Consider the following 24,979-nt stretch of genomic DNA (forward strand, 5'->3'; position numbering starts at 1 on the left):
CCAAGAGTGCTGAAATTTAGTGAATAACAATACTGCGAAGTTTCACTGTTTGTGTCACTCCGCAAAATAGTGGTGAGGATTTTGATTTATCATTCACTTTGATCTTTACGCATGTAGGTGGCGACAGTCGAGCATCTTTTGTGTAATGAGTGAGTCATTGAATCATTGACTCAGCTGATTCATTAAAAAAGGAATTGTTCTCCACCAAAACAATGGGAGTGAACAAGAATGATTTGTTTACCGAAAAGATTCATTCAAAACACTGATTAATTCGTGAACGAAACACCACTTGTTTGAAACTTAAACACTAAAGAGAGCGAGTTGTGTGTGATCCTTTGGCTTCTTTAACTACGCTGGCGGAGGCGACCTAACTGGCCAATTTTGTCTGAAATGTAAGTTATTCAGAATTATTTACTTAAATATATGTATAACAGAAATATCAAGCACCGTAAAGTTAGTTTTAAATTCGATATTCGTAACTTTACCCTGCTGCAACAATTTCACACTCATAATCGTGCTATTGGTCTGCCATCAAAATCATAGCTGTGTTAATATTCAGAACAAAAGAAAAGGATATAGCAGCTGGCCGAGCTCCAAAACACTAGCAAAGACATTCAGAGTCCCTTACCATGTGTAGAAGTGTCGCCCGGTCTTGGAGTTGGCCAAACCCCCTTCTGGAGTTACCCCGCCCCTTTTGGAGATGTCCCACCCTCTTTTGGAGATACCCTGCCCCAGTTTGGAGATCTCCATGCTGCACCTATGCCTACTTGGAACAAACAGCACACTTGTTATTGTCTTGCATAATTGTAGTTTTAATTAAAAGTGCACTCAGTATTTTATTGAATATGTGATCTTGGGCATACACTGACACCTAGGGGCCTGGATGCAGCATCATTCAAAAGCAGTTTTCAATTACAGATGTCATTGTAGAAATTCACTATTTACAGTTAGCTATGATTAATTTAACCCATGAGTTAATGTATCCAATAACAAGGTGATTAAGGAGATTAAGCATTTAATAATCGGCTGGTCATCTCAACATGGCAGCCTCCATGAGGGGACCCTTTCAGTGTAGAATAAAACAGCTTTTATAAGGTTACCGATATGACTAGAGTGTCTATCTCTTGTGAGTGGTCTTGGTTTTATACATAAGTTTTACGATTACAATTAATATCTTTAGGAGTAAAACATTTTTAATGAGCAAAAAATTACTGAGTGCACCTTTAATTCAACAAAGTGACAGTAATGGTGATGCATTAAGTATATCAATTACCATTACCATTAACTTCTTGTAATGGGCAGATGTGTAGCTCTCTAAAAATTACATCATTTTGGGAGTCAAAGAAAGATTGTTTTATCCCTCCTTGTGATGTAAATATTCATGCATCAGATAGTTAAGACACTCCAGAAGACACCATTTTATGGGCTTATATTATAAAAAGTTCGCATCTCAATACAATATAGGATTGGTGAAAATAGTTGGTGTATTGTTACTGGTTGTTGTCTTGTAATGTGTGCAGTGGTGGTGTTGTGTTTTGAACCAAGGGGGAGGAGACAGAGGCTGGCATGAGCAGCACACATCAGCATCTGAATGAAGCATGTAACCCGATTGAAAGCAGAGCAAGCGTGGGCATACAGGGTAAACAACACCACTTTTTATATGCTTTTATTCTTCAATGGACGGACTATTGTTCAACCCCCAAATTATGACTGACGTCAATGGCAACAGTAAAATAATGAACGCAGAGCTGGAGGTGAAAAAGCTTCAAGAACTCGTCCGAAAATTGGAAAGACAAAACGAACAGCTCAGGACGAGAGCGAACGCTGCGAACAATTGCACCTCCAGTGCCCGTCTGTTATCATCACCATCTTCGACCTGTCTCGGAGGTCCGGCTGGCCCAGACTCCGGTCCATTTTACACAGGGAATTATTGCGTTTCACCCCGAGTACCGACCCTCTCCTATTCTCCCTCTTTCGGACTATGCACATCAGATGAACACTATCCATATTTTCACCCGCAGTCAGTGAATGATGCTGATGTGGATGATGGTACTGTCCTGGATGAGCTTGAAATCCTAGACCTGGATGTAGCTCTTCCCATCGTTGGAGAGTCAGATTATAGCTGGTACTGATGCTGTTTCAGATCTGCATTCACTTTAACCGCTATTTATCCTGTATAACATGTAAACAATTGTGTGATTCATTCCAATTAGGATTTATTTTCAGTGTTGCATGTTCTTCTTCGCTTTTTTCATTCTTAACTTAAATGAATAGTTCACCCAAAAATGTAAATTCTCTCATCATTTACTCACCCTCATGTCATCCCAGATGTGTATGACTTTCTTTCTTCTGCAAAACACAGATATTTTTAGAAGAATGTTTCAGCTCTGTGGGTCCATACAATGCAAGTTAATGGTGACCAAACTTTGAAGCTCCAAAAAGCACATAAAGACAGCATAAAAGTAATCCATACGACTCCAGTGGTTTAAACCACATGTTCTGAAGCAATCTAATCGTTTTTTATGAGTGATCATGATTTCAAGCTCGATTACACTTCTTAGTGCTTGACGCATGCTCAGAGCACTAGATGGCACTAGGAAGTCTAATCGGGCTGGGAGTCGAATTTATAGTAAAAAAAAAACAAAAATGTAAATATTGATCTGTTTCTTACCCAAACATATCATAGGGCTTCAGAAGACATGGATTAAATCACTGGAGTTTTATGGATTATTTTTATGCTGTCTTTATGAGCTTTTTGGAGCTTCAAAGTTTTGGTCACCATTCACTTGCATTGTATGGACCTGCAGAGCTCAAATATTCTTCCAAAAATCTTTGTGTTCAGCAGATGAAAGAAAGTCATACACATCTGGGATGGCATGAGGGTGAGTAAATGATGAGAGAATTTTCATTTTTGGTGAACTATCCCTTTAAATTTAGTTTCCATAAAATGTCTTAAGAGCAGACTGGGAAAGAGTCTATTTTTCCAGGTTCATTGTTAGGTTAGGGCACGTCTGATATCTTAATTAGTGTAACAGATTGTCCTGCTATATCTTGCATGTGGTGATGTGAAAAATATCCATATTTTTCTTGAGCCATTTTGTCTTGTGCTTGTAAGACACAAAATTCACACATATTTTACAGTTCTCTTTTGATTATTCCATTGATGGTCTAAAAATAGTGCACTACAGGATGAAATAAAAACTAAACCAAATCTGTCCATACTCTCTTTGTGATGGGACATTAGATAACTTACCTCTTGTATACAACACTCTTGCATTCAATGAAAGAAATATTGTATAAAAAAGAACATAACCTCTGGCATTTATTTGCTGATAGATACTTAAAACTTATTACTCACTATTTTGTCTGTTATCCATCTTCTTCACTGTCAGAGATGGGAATAAAATGACTTTGAATGATTCCTAAATAATCTTTTTAACACAGACTATACTTGTTCCACTCAATTAAACATAATTTACATCTTGAATAAACATCTTGACCAACATTTATCATTTCCTCTTGCAAAATGGGCATTTAAGGGTTTTACATTTATTGAAATAAAGCAGCTTGTGGTAATTTTGTTTAGTACGAGACCACATTTCCCCAATATTAGCATCTCTTCATTGGTTGCTGGTCCGTTATAGAATTGATTTTAAGATCTTATTGTTTGTTTTTAAATCTTTAAATGGGTTAGCACCCTGCTATCTTTCTGACCTTTTACACTTACACTAGCCCCTTAAATCTCTTAGGTCATCTGATCAGAGGATTTTGAGTGTCCCTAGGTCCAGACTCAAACAAAAAGGAGACTGTGCATTTGCAGTAGTGGCCCCAAAGCTTTGGAACAGTCTACCCCTGCATATTAGAACAGCTCCAACGCTGTTATCTTTGAAATCTCAATTAAAAACTCATCTTTTTCTGAGGCTTTTAATTAACCGTGAGCTGAGATTTGTTTGTCCCCTTGTTTAGTTTGCTTATTTAATGTATTTATACTTATGCTTGTTATTGTTTATATTTAATTATTTATTTTATTGTAGAGCATATTGGTCAACAGTCCATTGTTTTTAATTGTGCTTTATAAATAAATTGCCTTGCCTTGCCTTGCCAAGTAAATTTATATTTCACCCACTCTCATGATTTAAGGCATTGATCTAACATACAGTACATATACATTTATGGTAGTACATGGGACATCCAAAAAAGAATACAAAAATTACTGTCTTAAAAATTACAAAGAGTTTTTTATTTTAATTTTATTTTTTTTATCAAGCTTATGTTTTTATGTCTTCAGGTTATATGTGTCTCCAAAAGCCAAGCTGTTTCCTCATCTTCTCTTCAGCCCTCTTCAGTGGTGTAGACATGTGCTGGATAACCCCAGACCAGAAGTGGAATTAGCCAAACGCTCATTGTGCTACAAACTGGACCAAGGTACCGATATCTAGAGAGCATGGTGGCCGATGGCTGATAGAACACCATCATATATAATATAATTTAATGATAGCAAATTAGTTATACACAAAGTTACTGAATTTAAAGGTGAAGTGTGTATTACAAAAAATCTAGAGTTCTGGCAAACTTGCTGCAAATTTGCCACTCATTATTTTCACGTGCAAACAAGCTTGCGATTTGCCGCAGATGTTTGCCAGAAGTTTGCAGCTTTTCACTAGTAGTGGTGAACCTGCAGCAAACCTTTGGCAACAATGGACAACTTGCCGCTACAAGCAAACGCTTCTGTGGCAAACCTGTGGAAACAATGAAGATTTTTGTGCAACGCTCATTTGCGTGTGAAAAAAAATCAGTGGCAAATTTGGTGCAAATTGGCCACAGAGGTTTGCCAAAACTCTAGCAAGAGCAATTTCTGTGCCACCCATTAACACCAAACAAAATGGCAATCTGTTTGTGTTGGAAATAACAAAATTGGCTCAAGCAATGACATGAGTTTGGGGTGGAACTGCCTGTTTGTCCGAGCATGGCAGACGGGGTGGGGGGTGTTTGAAAACAGTTCGTAAATTTGGAATTCTGTTTGGTGCCTAGTGGCACAGAACATACACACTTATTTGACACTTATGTTACACTTCATAATGTTTACTCAAAACATTTGCACACTTACTAAAATATTAACAAAATGTGCACCACCCATTAACAAGGCTGTCTGTAGATTTCGGAACAGATTCTAGTTGGAATGACCTTTTCTCGAAAAGCTTCCCTCAAGAACGTGGAGTAATTGTACCATATAGATAAGCTTGTGAGCCATCACCGTTGCACAAATTAAAGGAATATTCCGGGTTCAGTACAAGTTAAGCTCAATCGACAGCATTTGTGGCATAATGTTGATGACCACAAAAAATTATTTCGACTCGTCCCTCCTTTTCTTTATAAACTATAAATAACTTAGTTTAGTTATATCTGGTTTACAGTGAGGCATTTACAATGGAAGTGAATGGGGGCCAAGTTTTGAATGTTAAAATACTCACTTCAAAAGTATGCCTGTAAACATGATTATAGTGTGATAAAATCACTTACTAAACTTTTCTGTGTAAGTTATAGCCAATTTTACAACTGCATTGCCATGATGATGTAATAACAACAAACCCTAAAACGACTGTAAAAAAGATTATAACAACTTTACAGATGAAATAATACATGAGTTTTAACAGAAAAATTAATGTAAATAAAATTATAAGCTTCACATTTCTACCTTTAAACCCTCCAAAAATTGGCCCCATTCACTTCCATTGTAAGTGCCTCATTGGAACCTCGATTTTTGCTTTTTTTTTTTTTTAGAAAAAGAGGGACGAGTCGAAATTAATTTATATGGTAATCAACATTATGCCACAAATGCTGTCGATTGAGCTTAACTTGTATTGAATCCGGAATATTCCTTTAAGACCTTGAGTAAATGTAAAGTTCGAATTGCAGTGTTTTGGTGGCTATATTCAACACTGTAGATGTTCAATTCTGTGTTTTGCTGCCAGAGAGGATGGTAACCATAGAAACAATTCCTATATAAACCGGTCTAGAATCAAGGAGCAGCAAAGCTTCTTGATTACCGCAGATTAATTTGTCCAGGATATTGGGGATTTTTTGGCATCAATTACTCCTTTGGATCAGTCCATGCAAAAATGATGTATAAAGGGGAAAAATAGAGATGTGTGTGGTGGAGTTGCAAGCGCTCTGTGCTTTTGAAAGGGCAGATTCAGAGAGGTTGGCTCTCTGCAAATGGGGTCATGAATGCAGCTTTGTTCCGGCAGCCTCTGAAAACCTTTGTTTTTTTGGGCTGTCGTGAATGCTTGTTTTTATGCACTCTTGGAAAGGCTAATTGTTGAGTACCGTGCTCCGTTTGACTACCAATAACTCAAATTCAACCTATTTTCACCATTTTAACTGTGTAACGGGTTGATACACAGTACTATATATGGGGTCCATATATTATTAATAAATTATAGCTTATCATCATAGCAATTTGAGTGAACTGTTAATTGATTTCAGAATTTCTTAGTATTTGATGTGTCTCCCTTTTGCTTTAATGACATGGTCAATGACACAAATTTGCTTGCATTTAATTAGTGGCCTAGAAATATTTCTTCTTAACTACATAACTTTTTTGGTTTGAAATATTTTATATATATATATATACAATTCTGAAACCTTCTAATATTAAACATGGGTAGATTTAAATTGGGGTTTTAGGAATTCTGCCTCATCTTTAAAAGATGCAGCCTTTACTTGAGGTCCCAAAAGATGCTTCAGTTTAAACATTTATTTACATTAGCCCTGTGTGACAGTAACCCAGACTCGAAGACGGTGGTGAACCCAAATGCAGGTATTTATTGGAACAAACACAAACACAGACAGCAATTAGCAGGTGAGTGAAGAAAGAGCAGATTGGTTCAGGAACAGACAATAGTACTTGATGGAGTTTATTGTATTTGCAGGTTGAGGTATTACTTGGGTTGGAGAATTAAATGAAGGAAAGGAGACGCTGGAGAGAAGACTTGGAATAAACTTCGGAATAATGCCGGAGAGGAATCTTTGAGGGAGCACGCTGGAATGGCGTCTGAAGAGTCAGGTAAGTAGAAGGTAAGTGAGTCTGTATACTGCGTTGATACCAGACGAAGAATGAAGGGAGAGTGGAGTGTTATATAGAGGAGCTGATTGACACAGTGATTGGAGACAGATGCGGGTGATCAGTATTCGGGGGAGCGGGAAGGTTTAGTGTTTGTGGCGGGAAGGTCAGGTGGATCCATGACATTACCCCCCACTCCACAGACTGCTCCTGAGGGACGAGCTTCCCGACACCATGGCCGACCTCGTCCATGAGGAGCTGGACGGTCTGGGTGAGTGTCGTGGAAGTCGTCTCGGGGTACCCATGATCTTTCCTCGGAACCATAGCCTTCCCAGTCTACGAGGTACTCAAGGCGACCCCTACGGCATCGGGAGTCCAGGATGTCATGAACTGCATAGACGGATCTGTCTTCCAGGATTAGGGGTGGGGGGGTGGGGGGTCATCTGCTGGATCAGGTTCTGAGGAGTGAGGAGAGAGAGATGGATAGTGAGATTCAGGAGGGAGATGTGGAAAGTTGGGTGAATACGGTATTTGGGGGGAAGTTGGAGTTGGTATTTGACAGGATTGGTTTGTTTAGTGATAGTGAAGGGACCAATGTAACGGGGACTTAGCTTTCTGCATGGTAGGCGCAGCCGGATGTTCTTAGTGGTTGGTAGATGGGAGTAGACGATCTCCGGGCATCGGCAAGGATCTTCTGGTGGCGCACTGCCCTCTGCAGGTGATGGTGGGCTAAGTCCCAGACCCTCTCGCTCTGTCTAAACCAATGGTTGACCGCTGGGACGTCAGACGGTTCTCCGGACCAGGGGAAAAGAGGAGGTTGGTAGCCGAGTACGCACTGGAAGGGTGTTAGGTTGGTGGAGGGTTGATGTAAGGAATTCATTGCGTACTCGGCCCAGGACAGGAAACGACTCCAACGGTTCTGGCGGCGATGACAGAAGGTTCGGAGGAAACGGCTGATCTCCTGAATTTTCCTCTCCATCTGCCCGTTGCTCTGAGGATGATACCCGGAACAGAGTCTGTTGGTCACTCCCATGACAGAAAAGAAAGCCCTCCAGACTCTGGAGATGAACTGGGGACCTCTGTCTGAGACGATATTTTCGGGAATTCCATAGTTTCTGAACACATGGTTGAAGAGGCATGGGTTTAGACGACGAGCCTCCCGAAGGTACTCGAGGTTCTTGTGGTCAGTTAGTACCAGGAAGGGGTGCTGGGCCCCCTCTAGCCAATGCCGCCACTCTTCCAGGGCCAATTTGACAGCCAAGAGCTCCCAGTTTCTGATGTCATAATTTTGCTCCGCCAGGGAGAGTATCCTAGAGAAGGCACATGGATGGAGCTTAGATGGTTTCTCCTGCTGCTGAGAAAGGATGGCTCCTAAGCCATTAGTGGAGGCATCTACCTCCACCACAAAAGGCCTGCTAGGATCGGGGTGGATGAGAAGTGGGGCCGTGATGAAGGCCTCCTTCAGATGTTGGAAGGCGTAGGAAGCCTTGGAGTTCCAGGTCAGAGACTTAGGCTTGGATCGGAGAAGGGAGGTTAAGGGAGCAGTGAGAGAGCTGTAATTCTTGATGAAGCGGCGATAGAAGTTGACAAAACCCAAGAAGCGCTGGAGTTCCTTGATGGTAGTAGGAATGGGCCAGGATCGCACAGCCTCTACCTTCCCCTCGTCCATCTGGATACCCTCAGGGCTGATGTTGTAACCTAGGAACTGGAGGGACACTTCTCTGCCTTGAGGTACAGGTGGTATTCCCTCAGCTTTTCCAACACTAGCGTGACGTGTTGACGATGGTCGGTCTCGTTCCGGGAGTACACCAGAATGTTGTCAATGTAGATGAGGACAATTCGATGGAGGTACTCGCGGAACACCTCATTCATAAAGCCCTGGAACATAGAGGGGGCGTTGACCAGGCCATACGGCATCACCCGGTACTTGTAGTGGCCAGTTGGAGTTACAAAGGCAGTCTTCCATTCATCTCCCCTCTGGATTCGAATGAGGTTATACGCACTGCACAGGTCCAGCTTGGTAAAGATGGTAGCTCCTCTCAACAGTTCCAAGGCAGCCGGGATGAGGGGAAGTGGATATCGGAACTTTACCGTTATTTTTTTTGAGGGATCGGTAATCAATACAGGGCCAGAGACCTCCGTCCTTCTTAGCCACAAAGAAAAAGCTCGAAGCAGCAGGGGATTTGGAAGGTCAGATGTAGCGTTGGTTGAGAGCCCCCTCGATGTACTCCTCCATGGCCTTCTGTTCAGGGATGGAGAGAGGATATATTTTGCCATTGGGCACTGGCTCACCAGGGAGAAGGTCTATTGCACAATCCCAAGGTCGATGTGGAGGCGCGGAGTGGGCAGAAGACGTCCTGGAAGTGGGAGTAACAGGATGGGATTTCCACGGAGGTGGAGCGGATAGGACTTTCGATGGAGGCAGAGTTGAGACAGAGAGGAGGAGATTTCTTGACGATAATCGAGGGTCTTGGAATGGGAAGATTGGGGAAACAGGAAGGAAAGCACTGGGAGCCCCACTTCAAGACATCACCGGTAGACCAGGAAATGATGGGGAATGCTGTTCGAGCCATGGGCATCCCAACACGATGTCAGCAGTGGAGTTCTCCAAAACCAGGAGGGTGATGGCGTAGACACCTGACTTGAAGTGTAACGGGACCCACACAATGACGAATCACACCTCTGCCGATGGGTTTGCCAATAATGGAGTGAATCCTTAGGTTAGGCTGACATGGCCGCAGATGTCAGATGAAGTTGCTGGCTGACTCCTGAGTCGAGGAGTGTGTGTACTGTAAGGGAAAATTTGGAAGCAGTAAGCGTCACACTGGTAGACAAAGGAGAGGAACTACATTTACATTTATGCATTTGGCAGACGCTTTTATCCAAAGCGACTTACAGTGTACTTATTACAGGGACAATCCACCTGGAGCAACCTGGAGTTAAGTGCCTTGCTCAAGGACACAATGGTGGTGGCTGTGGGGATTGAACCAGCAGCCTTCTGATTACCAGTTATGTGCTTTAGTCCACTACGCCACCACCACTCCACCACTCCAACTAACATTAGAGTAAGTAACATGACTCACCAGTGGGTATGGAGGATGAATGTGACATGCCGAGATGACGTGTCCCTTATCACCTCAGTACAGGCACAACTGCTTGGTCAACCGACGCTGGCGCTCTGCTGATGATAGCCGAAAAACATCCATCTGCATGGGCTCCCTGCCTGGTTCTGAAGATTGGACAGAGGGTGATCGTGCTGGAACAGGCAGAGACTGCAAGGCGGGCACTTCATCAAGGCAGGGCTTCATACGGTTGGCGACTCGAATGGAAAGTTGGATGAAGCACTCGAGCCCCATGGTGTCATCAAATGAAGAGAGATGTAGCCGCAGTTTTGGGTCGAGCCCCTGAAGGTAAGTGGTGAGTAGAGCGGTCTCATTCCATCCGCTGGAGGCTGCTAGGGTGCGGAAATTGAGAGCGTAATCTTGGACGGAGACTTTACCTTGACGATGATTACAGAGTTGTTCACCAGTGGAGGTATCACCCGCAGGGTGTCCGAAAACCTCTCTGAAGTTTCGAGTGAAGCTCTCAAATGTTTGAGTAATGGGACTGTTTTGCTCCCAAAGTGGTTAGGCCCACTGCAGTGCTCATCCAGAGAGCAAGTTGATGATATAAGCCACCTTAGCCCGCTCTGTGGGAAATAGGTGCGGCTGCATCTCTAGGGCGAGCGAACATTGGAACAAAAAGCCACTGCAGTTCTCCGCCGATCCGGAGTATGGCGCTGGATTGACCAAGGGACTGGCAGAATAGACCGGTGAAGGAATTGCAGAAGTGTTGGTCGAGATCGGTGAAGCAGAGGGGTTAGATGAGGTGGTTAATGCTCGTCAGAATGTGTCAACCAGCTCCTGGACGGGGTCTGGACCTGCTGGGTTCATGGTTTTATAGTGGTCTGGTATCCTGTGACAGTAACCCAGACTCGAAGACGGTGGTGAACCCAAATGCAGGTATTTATTGGAACAAACACAAACACAGACAGCAATTAGCAGGTGAGTGAAGAAAGAGCAGATTGGTTCAGGAACAGACAATAGTACTTGATGGAGGTTATTGTACTTGCAACTTGAGGTATTACTTGGGTTGGAGAATTACACGAAGGAAAGGAAACGCTGGAGAGGAGACTTGGAATAAACTTCGGAATAATGCCGGAGAGGAATCTTCGAGGGAGCATGTTGGAATGGCGTCTGAAGAGTCAGGTAAGTAGAAGGTGAGTGAGTCTGTGTACTTCGTTGATACCAGACGAAGAATGAAGGGAGAGTGGAGTGTTATATAGAGGAGCTGATTAACACGGTGATTGGAGACGGGTGCGGATGTGCGGGTGATCAGTGTTCGGGGGAGCGGGAATGTTGAGTGTTTGTGGCAGGAAGGTCAGGTGGATCCGTGACACCCTGTTTAAAAATAGAATTTTAAATATATACACTAACCATACTAGTATTGTTTTCATTTTGGTGTGTGTATGATTTTTTTTATTAATTGCACTTCCCTTTTCCCATTAGCCAAAAGATGGAGAGGGATCCTTTCAGGCTGTGTGTCTTCAAGCATTCCTTACAGCCCTGTAGAAGGAGTCTCTTCTTTAAGCAGCTGTTCTAAACCCTTTACTAAACCTGCACTAACTGAGCAAACAGGTAACACATCTGCCTCAGTCAGCCTAACACCAGACCAAAAATAGCTTTCTCATTATTATTAGCTTTTTCTAACTTTCTCTCTAACTGCTAATAAAAGTATGCCTATAAGCAGGCCCACATGGAACCTGTTTCTGCAGAAAGCTCTGCAGATTTCTGGATAATTGTAACAGTCAGCATTCACAAATAGAGGTCAACCGATATTACATTTTGGTGATACAGATAAGTAAGGTGGTGGAAAAAGCTGATAACCAATTAACCGGCTGAAAGTTTTTAAAATCGATTTACTTAATGTGTCCTTACAGTGTTGGGTAAGGAGGGTAAACTACAAGAGACCAAATCCAATAAAATCCCATGTTATTGTGCAACCAGAATCCTAATAATAACCAGATTATTTATGTATTGTTATGGGTTAAAGTTGCTTTTTCGGCTGGTTGAGATGCTCACATTTTGCCTTGTTTAAATTCAGCATAATTCCCCCAAAATCAAGCCAGAAAAAAAAAAAAAAAAAGTCCACAGATTCCATCTGGGCAGGCTAATAAGATACATTGCTTTGAACTGTGTATTATAACTGTATAATACATAACTGTTATTCATTTTTTATTTGTCGAAATAAAGTCAAAAGAATATAAAAAACATAGGACAAGACTAGCTGAGAAAGCAGATATTTTTTTCGTGCTTTAGGCATCAGGCATAATTTTCTTCAATTAACTTTTTTTCAAACTTTGTGAAATTTGAGACATCATTGAATATTTGTGATGACCTCATGGTGTCTGGAAAGGACCATTGCAGCATATGTTCCATGTGCCAAAGCTTTGATTGTGATACTCTGTCACAGAAGGTCTACATATGGTCCTGGCTGGACAAGATGTATTGCATTAGATGCTTTGTCAATGTTAATTGCAACTGGTATTGCCAGTATAACTGATTAAACAATGTCATTGCTTTGAAACCATTTGTGCTTAAAGATTTCACATTCATCAATGCCTTGAGCTAAACAGGATGCAGGGAACATCAATTCTTTGTTCCAAAACATAGTGAGCGTCCTCTGTAGGCAGCTGATTTACTATATATATGGAGAGGGATCCTTTCAGGCTGTGTGTCTTCAAGCATTCCTTACAGCCCTGTAGAAGGAGTCTCTTCTTTAAGCAGCTGTATTTAATTTTTTATTTAATCAGAAACAATACACATTAATTAACATCATGTTGATTTAAATGTGCCAGAAATGGCCAAAATGGTACATTTTCATCTGCCGTCCCTGCGGAAAAAACAATCTATACAAACTTTACAAAACCAATCACACAAAACAAATCCCAAATGCATATGAATCAAGAATCAGTATATGCAACACTAAATACCTAAATTCACTACACTAAATACACTAAACTCTAAGGCAGCATTGCATGTATCCTTAATGGAGAAGGAAATGCCACAATGCATTGTGACAAGCTCAGTGAAAAACCTCCATCAAGATGGAGGACAAAGCGAGAGAAAGTTTACTAATAAATATACTTCAAGATTATTCAGTTAGTATTAAAAGTAGAGGTCTGCTAGCCGATATATATATATATATATATATATATGTGTGTACTTTACATAATATAGGCTACATCTATTTAATATATAATATTATTTTTTAAGTTTAACGTACCTTGTTTCGCGCATGCACTCTTACAGATGAGTTAGGGGCTGTTCACACTGACTGTGTTATTGCATGTGTCTGCGCTGTTTTTCAAATATTTTTCAACATCTTGCTGTTTTTTCAGCATCTTGTGTAGGACAGCCACATTTATTAGACACCCTGTCTGTCAAGTCAACAAGAATTAAAGTTAAAGCTTGTGCAGACCTCTAATTAAAAGTATCAATAATATGATGTTTTTGTGAATATTTAATACAATTAAAATGGACTTCCTTACTCAATATGCATACGTTTGTGCTATGCATATTTATTCTTATGAGAGTATGGTGTTATTGTATTGTAGTACTGAAACATGCTACCGTCAAGCCCTATTGAAATCAATTGTCTAGAATCCCACGTGCTTCGTGTGAGGAGCACTAATTGTGTGGTGGCAGAGTTTCTGCCTATGTACAGCATTCCTGACCGTTCATTTATGAGGTTCGATTTCAGTAAGGTTGCAGCCTTGAAAGGTATGTTGTCTGTAGGCAGGGAGGCAGCTCACTAGGATTTTAAAACAGAGCCCTAGACATCAAGTAAAAGTGGCAGCATTGAAGTTTTGACTCTCCATCTCTAAATACATTCCCCATTGTGAGTGATGTATCATCTCTCTTCTGACTCAGATCCATCTTCACCAAACCAACATCAGTTTCTCACAGGGCGGAACTGCTCAAGCCTCACAGAGAGATCTCCCACATTCCTCTATCACACGGCACAACACAGTAAGCCTCACTATATATATATAGTACACTGCCTGGCCAAAAAAAATAAAATGTTTCCGTTTGGGTTTAAGGCAGTGTTATGATCTGGGGTTGCTTCAGTTGGTCAGGTCTAGGCTCAGCAATTTTATGCGGCAATAAAATGAAGTCAGCTGACTTCCTGAATGTACTGAATGACCAGGTCATCCCATTATTGGATTTTGTTCTTCCCTGACGGCACAGGCATATTCCAGGACAACAATGCCAAGATTCATCGGGCTCAGATTTTGAAAGAGTGGTTCAGGGAGCATGAGGAATCATTTTTACACATGAATTGGCCACCACAGAGTCCTGACCTTAACCCCATTGAAAGTATTTGGGATGTGCTGGAGAAGACTTTACAGAGTGTTTCGACTCTCCCATTGTCAATACATGATCTTGGCCAAATATTAATGCAACTCTGGATGGAAATAAATGTTGTGACGTTGCATAAGGTTGTCGAAACAATGCCACAACGAATGTGCGCCATAATCAAAGCTAAAGGCGGTCCAACGAAATATTAGAGTATGCGACTTTTTTTTTGGCCAGGCAGTGTATATACACTATATTGCCAAAAGTATTCGCTCATCTGCCTTTAGACGCATATGAACTTAAGTGACATCCCATTCTTAATCCATAGGATTTAACATGACGTCGGCCCACCCTTTGCAGCTATAACAGCTTCAACTCTTCTGGGAAAGCTTTCCACAAGGTTTAGGAGTGTGTTTATGGGAATTTTTGACCATTCTTCCAGAAGCGCATTTGTGAGGTCAGACACTGATGTTGGACGAGAAGGCCTGGCTCGCAGTCTTCGCTCTAATTCATCCCAAAGGTGCTCTATCGGGTTTTGGTCAGGACTCTGTGCAGGCCAGTCAAGTTCTTCCACACCAAACTCGCTCATCCATGTCTTTATGGACCTTGCTTTGTGCACTGGTGCGCAGTCATGTTGGAACAGGAAAGGGCCATCCCCAAACTGTTCCCACAAAGTTGGGAGCATGGAATTGTCCAAAATCTCTTGGTATGCTGAAGCATTCAGAGTTCCTTTCACTGGAACTAAGGGGCCAAGCCCAGCTCCTGAAAAACAGCCCCACACCATAATCCCCCCTCCAACAAACTTCACAGTTGGCACAATGCAGTCAGACAAGTACCGTTCTCCTGGCAACCGCCAAACCCAGACTCGTCCATCAGATTGCCAGATAGAGAAGCGTGATTCGTCACTACAGAGAACGCGTCTCCACTGCTCTAGAGTCCAGTGGCGGCGTGCTTTACACCACTGCATCTGACGCTTTGCATTGCACTTGGTGATGTATGGCTTGGATGCAGCTGCTCGGCCATGGAAACCCATTCCATGAAGCTCTCTACGCACTGTTCTTGAGCTAATCTGAAGGCCACATGAACTTTGGAGGTCTGTAGTGATTGACTCTGCAGAAAGTTGGCGACCTCTGCGCACTATGCGCCTCAGCATCTGCTGACCCCGCTCTGTCATTTTACGTGGCCTACCACTTCGTGGCTGAGTTGCTGTCATTCCCAATCGCTTCCACTTTGTTATAATACCACTGACAGTTGACTCTGGAATATTTAGTAGCGAGGAAATTTCACAACTGGACTTGTTGCACAGGTGGCATCCTATCACAGTACCACGCTGGAATTCACTGAGCTCCTGAGAGCGGCCCATTCTTTCACAAATGTTTGTAGAAGCAGTCTGCATGCCTAGGTGCTTCATTTTATACACCTGTGGCCATGGAAGTGATTGGAACACCTAAATTCAATTATTTGGTTGGGTGAGCGAATACTTTTGGCAATATAGTGTATATGCTGTATATATATATATATATATATATATATATATATATATATATATATATATATATATACACACCGATCAGCCACAACATTAAAACCACCTGCCTATTATTGTGTTGGTCCCCCTCGTGCTGCCAAAACTGCGCCAACCTGCATCTCAGATTAGTATCTGAGTTACCATATACTTTGTCAGTTCGAGCCAGTCTGGCCATTCTCTGTTGACCTCTCTTGTCAACAAGGCATTTCCGTCCGCAGAACTGCTGCTCACTGGGCTTTTGTTTTGTTTTTGGCACCATTCTGAGTAAAATTTAGAGACTGTTGTGTGTGAAAATCACAGGAGATCAGCAGTTACAGAAATACTTAAACAAGCCCATCTGGCATCAACAATCATCCATGCGACTATTTAATCAGCCAATCGTGTGGCAGCAGTGCAGTGCATAAAATCATGCAGATACGGGTCAGGAGCTTCAGTTAATGTTTACATCAACATAAGAATGGGGAATAATGTGATCTCATTGATTTGGACAGTGCCAGATGGGCTGGTTTGAGTATATTTGTAACTGCTGATCTCCTAGGATTTTCACACACAACAGTCTCTAGAATTTACTCAGAATGGTGTCAAAAACAAAAAATATCCAATGAGCGGCATTTCTGTGGACAGAAACGCCTTGTTGATGAGAGAGGTCAACAGAGAATAGCCAGACTGGTTCGAACTGACAAAGTCTACGGTAACTCAGATACTATTTTGAGATGCGGGTTGGCGCTGTTTTGGCGGCACAAGGACAATACTAGGTAGGTGGTTTTGATGTTGTGGCTGATCGGTGTATATATATGTATATGTATTAGTATGTACAGTAGTGCATTTGCAGTATAGTAATATACTGTGTGTGTGTATATATATATATATATATATATATATATATATATATATATATATATATATATATATATATATATTAGTCTGTACCCTTATGGTATGTAAATTTGTAGTATAGTTGCAAAAATCAATTTTTGAGAGTAAACAAAAAATGCATTTGTGGGTTGTTGCTGAGTCTACAGTGCCACTTTTTAGAGTGTTGTCTATGTATTTGAAATTGAAATCTCCATTTCTCTTTTTCAGGTAATAGTCATCAGCCACATCCTGTCAGTCCCCAGTACTCCATAGACAGTGAGCTGAGTGTCTCTGAACTGGAGGATGACTCTATCGCTATGAGCTATAAGCTTCAGGATATGACTGATGTGGAGGTCATGGCCCGTCTGCAGGAGGAGAGTATGTCTACTTCAGTGCAATTACAAGTCATGTAGTGTATTTTAGTTTCACAATATTAACATTGCATGTTGAAAATGTGGACCGCAGAATTGCAGACTGCAGTGTGTTTTGAGAATGTCAACATCTTGAATTTTAATCAGACTGGTTCCCAACTGGTTTTGCATTATGACCCAAATTTTACAGTGGACATTGCCCTTAAAATCAAACATTGAAATGTATTAAAGGTGCACTCAGTAATTTTTTCCTCATAAAAAAGTTGAACTCCCTAAGAAATGAATAGTAATTTTGAAAAGTTTAAAATCATGAGCACTCACATGAGATGAAGACTCCAGTCATATCAGTAACTTATAAAAGCTGTTGTATTGTACATGGAAAGGGTCCCCTCATGGGTGCGGCCATGTTTTGATCACATGACTAGCTGAATACTACTCACTTAATCTCAGTAACCGCCCTGTTATTGGACACTTTCACTCATGGATTAAATTAATCATGGCTGACTGTGAAATGTGAATTTCTACATTGGCATCTGTTACTAAAAACTAATGATTTTGAATCATGCTGCATCCAGGCCTCTAGGTGTCAGTGTAAATCCATTACAACATGCATAAAAAAGTACTTGTGCATCTTAAATATTACCATGAACTGCGTAGGCCCAACAATACATAAAATTAAAAACATGACATAGCAGAAGTGTGATTTACCTGCCTAACACATGGAAAAAATGCTAGGCCAAATATTGTATTAATATTAGCCTTATTACCCAGTGACAGATGAATTTGCGGCAAAATATCACAGATTTTGATTGGACGCAGTCTTTTACGTCAACAACAAAAGATATGGGACGTTTTTCTTTTCCTTTTTAAAAGTCAATAAGCACATTTATTTCAGTAACTAAACACAATTATATGGATTTATCATGTCAAACATCACTGGAATATTAGCATTTTGTTATTTGCATTAGCTTTGTTTTTTCCCTGCTGTCCGTGATCCTATCAGAACAGACCTGCAACCCATTCTCGGGTAAATCAAACCACTGATTTAGATTAGATTTTGCTACATGGAAGAACTAAAAGTGCCTTTTGGAGCTAAACCTGTATTTTGTACTCAAAATTATGTGCGTGTGTGTTTAGATCTACGGCAGGAATATGCGACCACAGCTGCCACGGCCACGCGCCGTAGTGCCAGTTTTTCGGTACACACAGGCATGCGCAGAGGCATGAGGAGTGAGGCTGAGCTGGAGGAAGAGGAAGATTATGATCAGCTATCCGCTCCACATTCACGACTCTTCCGCAGGGCCTCCATGCAGCGCAGCATGTCCCACTCACAGAACATTTCCAGCTCGAAAGACGCTCGGCGCAGCCCCTCCACCCCTCAGTACCTCAACAGCCTGTCCTACCAGCAGCTCCACATCCCCAACCTCAGTACAGCAGAGCCCCAGAGTTACAGAGCCAACACAGGTCAGACAACTCAGACTGTATGTGTAGACTGAAAATATACTGAGAAGATGGATAATTCAGAAAGATAGAATTAAGTTTTATGCCAAATTAACTATTTAACCCTTCCTGACCTGCTCTTATATTACAGTATATCATAGTTTATACAGTATCCATGATTCTTATGATGTCAAATGTTTGTTTGATTTATTGACATCTAAATCTGTATTTAATGAATTAAAGGGATAGTTCACCCAAAAATGAAACTCATTTACCCTCATGCCATCCCAGATGTGTATGACTTTCTTTCTTCTGCAGAACACAAATGAAGATTTTTAGAAGAATATTTCAGCTCTGTAGGTCCATACAATACAAGTGAATGGGTACCAAAATTTACAAAGTTCCAAAAAGCACATAAAGGCAGCATAAAAGTAATCCATAAGACTCCAGTGGTTTAATATATGTCTTCAGAAGCGATATGATTATTGTGGATGAGAAACAGATCAACATTTAAGTCTTTTTTTTTTTTTACTAAAAATTCTAGTATAGTATAGTATAGACTAGTAGGTGGCGATATGCTTGAAGAATGTGAAATGCCAAAAATAAAAGAAGAAAATGTGAAAGTGAAAGTGGAGATTTATAGTAAAATGGACTTAAATATTGACCTGTTTCTCACCCACACCTATCAAATCACTTCAGAAGATATGAATTTAACCACTGGAGTCTTATCAATTACTTTTATGTTGTCTTTATGTGATTTGTGGAGCTTCAAAGGTCTGATCACCATTCACTTGCATTGTATGGACCTACAGAGCTGAAATAATCTCCTTAAATTCTTTGTTTGTGTTCTGCAGAATAAAGAAAGTCAAACACATCTGGGATGGCATGAGGATGAGTAAATGATGAGAGAATTTTCATTTTTGGGGGAACTGTCCTTTTAATAATCAAGCAGTTAATATCACACATGTGGTAGAAAGTCCTTACAGCCAATTTGTCTGATTATCCAGTAAATGCTTCATTTGTAATGTTGTGGCAGACGTGTGCTGTATAGAGCTGTGAAAGAGAGAGAGAGAGAGAGAGAGAGAGAGCAGAATTTACTCAAAGTGATAGAAACTTGAGGACTCAAATGAACCAGTGGATCGTTAAATAAACCATTCAAAGGAAATTAATCAGTCCTCCCAATGCTTCATATGAGAGAAAAGGGTAAGAGTGTGAGAGTGAAAAGGCAAGCGTGTTTGACTTTTACCTTTTTTATACACCTTTTTCGGTGGTAAAGTTGCACATTCAAAAATGTTTTGACAAAAACCAGTAATGTAGCTTTTTACCACTCTGCTGAAAAATGAAGATAAGCTAGTTTAGCATCACTATTTTAAATTAATTACTCTCAGTACTGTTATTGATGTTATTGGAGGTTTCAGATTAAAACACAGAAACAGTATTTGGCTGCTTAAACAACACTGTTTAAACCCTTAAAATGACCTGTGATAAAAAAAGTGAAAGAATTAAATTAAATAAAAAATCCTCAGACGTGTCACAATTAATGTTTAGAGTGAATTTCTGCAACAGTAATGTCTTGCTGTTTGAATTTTAAATTTTATTACAGTAAATTATCACAATATTGGGGTGGCAGCGGATCGTATAAATACTTTTCATATACGTATGTATATACTATGCATATATTACATGTTTCAACACCTGATGTCTTTTCTTTTTCAGATAAGCTACGAAGGAGTATGCCAAACCTAATTCGAGCTCCCAGCATTCCCAGTGTACTCAGTGTGCCTAATGTTTCTGCTCCAACTGGTCACATTGCCACTTCATCCGCACCATTGTCCTTACTGCGAAACAGTCAGAGTTTTGATTCTCACAATGGTCTCACCAAGATACAGTCTGCAAGTACGACTAGCACTATCAAAATATTACATTAAACATGATGAAAATTGTGTTGTTCCAGACCAATCTCACTGTGAATTTCAACGACAGTAGCTCGAAAGTTCTACTGCTGAAATCATTCTGTGCATACCGAAATATTAATCACTGCCCTCAGTGGCTGAAGCTGGAAGTGTTGAACGGATGGGCACATGTGAGCTCCATTTACTGGATGAAATGTCCTCAGGGTGGCACCAAAAGCGAGTTGCATTTTTAGTTGCATATTTTATTAGCTCAACTCCCTAACCCAACCCCCAACTCTAAACCTAACAGTCAGTGAAGTAAAAATGTAATTTTAGAGTGAAAATGCAACCTTTGAATCATGCTCACCATTGTTAAAGTAAACACAATTGCCTCAGAGGTTACTCGTGTGATGCGCTATCAGTAGGTCTAGAGGAAAATGTGTTCACACTTGAATTGATGCAAAACTGTCTGATGGGGAATGACGGTTGTCGGTAATTCAGCAGAATGGGGTTGATTTAAGGGTACACGAACATTCGGAAACAGCATGCCAATTTTGTGTGATCATGTTGGTTGTTGCAAACTGCCATGTCTTAGGTCAAAGTTTATCATTCACTCTCTTTTATATTTCAGTTCCCTCTCCTGGTCAGCTCCAGCAGCGAGTTCAAAGCGTTGGCAATTTCTCCGTGACAACACGGCCACCCCTGAAAGCCACAGCTTATGTGAGCCCTACAATACAGAGTGCCTCCCCAATGCCTTCTTCGGCTAGTCTAAACTGCATTCCTAGCAGCAGTATTCCTCTGCCCAATAAACCCAGCACCCCCTCCTCCACTAGTCGCAGTGCTCTACCTCGGCCGGCTTCCTTTGTCGGGACAAGTGGGGCCTCACGCAGTAAAATTGCCCAGCCAATACGCAGGTAATCAATTACAATTCTCTCTCCTCTCTACTTTTTCAAATTTACTGCCAAACATTTTAGATTTTACATTGCTGTTTAAAGATAGTAAATCCAGAGAATTAGTATTTTATTGTCTTTTACTTACTTGCCAAATTTCATATTCACAGAAGCATGTTTAAAAACCAGAACCCTATATTTATTGGTTTTGAAAATAAATTCCAGCTGAATATTCAAACAATGCTAACTTTTTTTTAAGTAATGAAATGAATAGCACATTTTAAAAATCTGTTTAAATTGTTCACTACTCACTGCAAAAGACAGCATTTCATCAATGTCATCACTGGCCGTAAACGTTTTCGATGTTGCATCCACACCATTAGATGTCAGTATAAAGTCAAAGACCACTCTCACATTGGTCAATGCAACATAAATAAAAAATTACTAAGTGCACTATGAGTGAATGTTTTTATATATATCGTTGCTGTCTGATGAAAAGCACGTATCTCCAAAAAAATATTTTCTCAAGAACATGGAAAAACTCTTTTTCTCAGGAACAATCTTACAAAATGAATCGAAAATAACATAATTAGTCATCTTTAGCACCATAAATAGAATTCTATCATTACACATCTGTTAGTGAACTGTTCGCTGTTTTAATTGAACATGGATTTTTGTTAGCGAACGTGGAAATGGTTTTCTTATCAATGGTTCCAATGGCGCATGTTCAGTGACAGACTTAAGTCTAACTGTTCGTATTCCCTGAACTCAGTTGGTAGGTTGTCGATTGCTAGAGAATTTATTATTGGAAATAATCTGAGCTTTCACTTAATATTTTAGATTGAAATCAGTTTTATGACTAGGGTTTCTAGTCCGGTTGTTGAGTGGACAGTTTGGTTTCGAGACGCGTTTTCCAAGTCTTGCACATAAATTGCCTGACAGAATTAGCTTTCACTCGCAGTTTCGTGAAGATGGAAATCTGGCAACCGTATATGGCTGGTACAGTCTACTTTTTAAAGCCACCTGACAGTGTGCGTGGTGCATGAATGGCTTTGGTTGTAAGGGAAATCACAGAGCCAGCATGATGTATGCAATCTCTTCACTACACTGTAAGCTGGACAGCAGATTTAAATTAGTCGACACTCTTCAAAACATAAGGGCGGGACATATATGCGGTTTTGATGGACACTTCTCAAGGCCAATGGAGATATTTGTTATTCAGATTAAACATCTTTTCATTGGTCATTTCGATGCATAATTCAAGCAGCAGGAAGAGGTAATTCGGCGCATTCCGTTTGTGTTAAAATGTCAAAATTGCCAAATGTGGAGATATGTGCTTTTCATTGGACAGCGACGATATATGACATTGAGATTATATACTGTACATTGTACTGTATACACTAAAGTGGTGATGTCATTCATCACTCTAGTCTCTTTCATGCAGTTTACTGACACCCCCGAAGAGTGTATCTGCTCTGAGTGCTCTGCGTGATGGAAGTTGGAGAGATGGCTGCTATTAAAATGAGGAACCCCTGCTGTGCACACTGACCTAACATGTTTCAGACCCAGCTGGCTGGGTACACCTTTTGCTTGTAGACCTTAATTGGAAAACAATAGCATCAAAGTGATATAAAGCTGAAAAGTACTGTTAACAAATGCAATACAGGACGATTGCAATATGCCCGTTGGCTAAAATCCAATGTATTATGCATAAAATTTTTTATGTGCACATCGTTTCCCTAACTGCAGCACAATTTTTAACAACGGAAACAAGCATCAAATTATATTATTAATTAAAAAAGGACATAAGGATTTTTTTCTTGATGTTATGAATTACATGCATTTATAAGTAATTTGCTGTCTCCCACATAGCACTTTTACTGTTGACTTGCATTGTTACATTAGAAAATCATTGTGCCAGAATAGTACCAGATCATTTTCTGTAGAGCAATATTGCATTCCTTTTCCTATGTTGCCAATTATTTTGCAACAAGAAAATAAAGTGATCAGAGGTTTGCAACGGAGGGAACTAATGCATTTGTAAAAGCAGTCTAACTGTTACATGATCAGTAAAACACTACACTGCAATTTTAAAGTACAAGTGCAACCTTCCTAGATTGTATGTTTACATGATGCTCATAATATAGAGCATTGTGGATAATACATTTGCACATTAAATTGTAACATTGTTTGTCTTTCATTAAGGACAGGTTTATTATAGAAGGAAATGTTGCCAATGTTAAAATAAAGGCTTTTGAATGGAATTAAAACTGAAATGCTTCCTACCAGGAATAGATTATGTCCATAAAAGGGAACTGAAATATAGTATACAAGTTGATAGAACAGCACTACAACATAAACACTACATGTTACTTTTGCACTGTAGCAGAAAAACGTCCTGGTTACTTTCGTAACCTCCATTCCCTGATAGAGGGAACGAGACGTTGTGTCGATGTAGTGACACTAGGGGTCACTCTTGGGAGCCCCAAACACCTCTGCTTTTTTGAAAAAAGGCCAATGAGAATTGCAGAGTGGAATTTGCATGCCACTCCCCCAGACATTCGGGTATAAAAGGAGCTGGTATGCAACCACTCATTCAGGTTTTGTACTGAGGAGCCGAGACCAGGTCCCGGCCATTTCAGCGGGTAGTTCAGCGTTGTGGCAAGAGGGACACAATATCTCGTTCCCTCCATCAGGGAACGGAGGTTACGAAAGTAACCAGGACATTCCCTATCTGTCACTCAATCGATGTTGTGTCGATGTAGTGACACTAGTGGTCCCTATACAAAACGCCACAATTGGCTGAACTGTGTTGCGTGAACTGGCGGTGTGTGACGGGCAGACTGCTGTGTGCCTCGTAGCCAGCACACCAGGCCGTCACGTAACCTCCCACAATGCTCTTATGAGCGTTGAACGGTCCATCAGGAACAAGTCGACTGCCCAACTATAGGGACAGGCTAACCCAGCCAAGGCCACTTTTCCCTCTCTTTTCTCCCCAAAAAGAGTGGAATTTGTTAACTGACTGGGAGCCATAAGTGTCTGCGTCGGGGGTGTCCCTCCCAAGGGGAAGACACCGCGGAGACCACACCCTGCCCAAAAGGGGGGGGGGGGTATTTTGAGTGGAATACGTCACATGGTCTTACCGAGTCTTGTTGGAAGTATGTCATGTGGAGAGGTCCCATGGTAGATCCTACCCAAAGGGGGAGGAGTTTCTACAAAGCATGGCGACTGGGGGCAGAGGGGCCCCTGCCCTAGGAAGATGCAGTTTACCGACAGGGAAACGATTTTGCGGAAAATATCACTTGGTGTTGCCTTCGGGGAACCATCGCATGTGGAGCACCTACCTCAGTACAGGGCCTCATTAGCGCACTTACTGAGCCGGCAGCGAGTTGCTCCGCAAACTCAACTGCCACAGGTCTAAGGAGGAATGTCATCCAGGGATCACAGTCTGTGAACACTACTGGGAGTCAAGAGCACACGTCTTCCCCTCAAGGGAGGGGAAAGGCGCTATGCGCAAGCGGTACACCCGGCCAGTTGTCCCGG

General features: G+C 41.1%; 1 protein-coding gene across 2 annotated transcripts; it reads left to right on the plus strand.

The window, feature by feature from the left end:
- The first annotated feature begins 1,576 nt into the window (after positions 1-1,576).
- Positions 1,577-23,693, plus strand: LOC127447815 (SLAIN motif-containing protein 1-like). 2 transcript variants are annotated; one of them, XM_051709887.1, is made up of 9 exons: positions 1,577-2,125; positions 4,289-4,425; positions 11,611-11,739; positions 14,035-14,133; positions 17,072-17,221; positions 18,352-18,678; positions 20,371-20,550; positions 21,178-21,460; positions 22,881-23,693. In XM_051709887.1, exons 1-9 carry the CDS (start codon positions 1,677-1,679, stop codon positions 22,954-22,956), a joined length of 1,830 nt encoding a protein of 609 aa, XP_051565847.1. In that variant the 5' UTR covers positions 1,577-1,676; the 3' UTR covers positions 22,957-23,693. The 2 variants fall into 2 exon arrangements, with proteins under 2 accessions (XP_051565847.1, XP_051565848.1); XM_051709888.1 differs by lacking the exon at positions 11,611-11,739.
- The last annotated feature ends 1,286 nt before the right edge of the window (positions 23,694-24,979 follow it).

This window comes from Myxocyprinus asiaticus, chromosome 11 (genome assembly GCF_019703515.2).
Source record: "Myxocyprinus asiaticus isolate MX2 ecotype Aquarium Trade chromosome 11, UBuf_Myxa_2, whole genome shotgun sequence".
Taxonomy (NCBI): Eukaryota; Metazoa; Chordata; class Actinopteri; order Cypriniformes; family Catostomidae; genus Myxocyprinus; species Myxocyprinus asiaticus.

Coding starts and splice junctions, on each gene's coding strand:
- LOC127447815 (XM_051709887.1), top strand. CDS start 1,677: ATGGACGGACTATTGTTCAACCCCCAAATTATGACTGACGTCAATGGC. Junction 4,426..11,610: donor GTGCTACAAACTGGACCAAG/GTACCGATATCT, acceptor TTTTCCCATTAG/CCAAAAGATGGAGAGGGATC. Junction 14,134..17,071: donor CTATCACACGGCACAACACA/GTAAGCCTCACT, acceptor TCTCTTTTTCAG/GTAATAGTCATCAGCCACAT.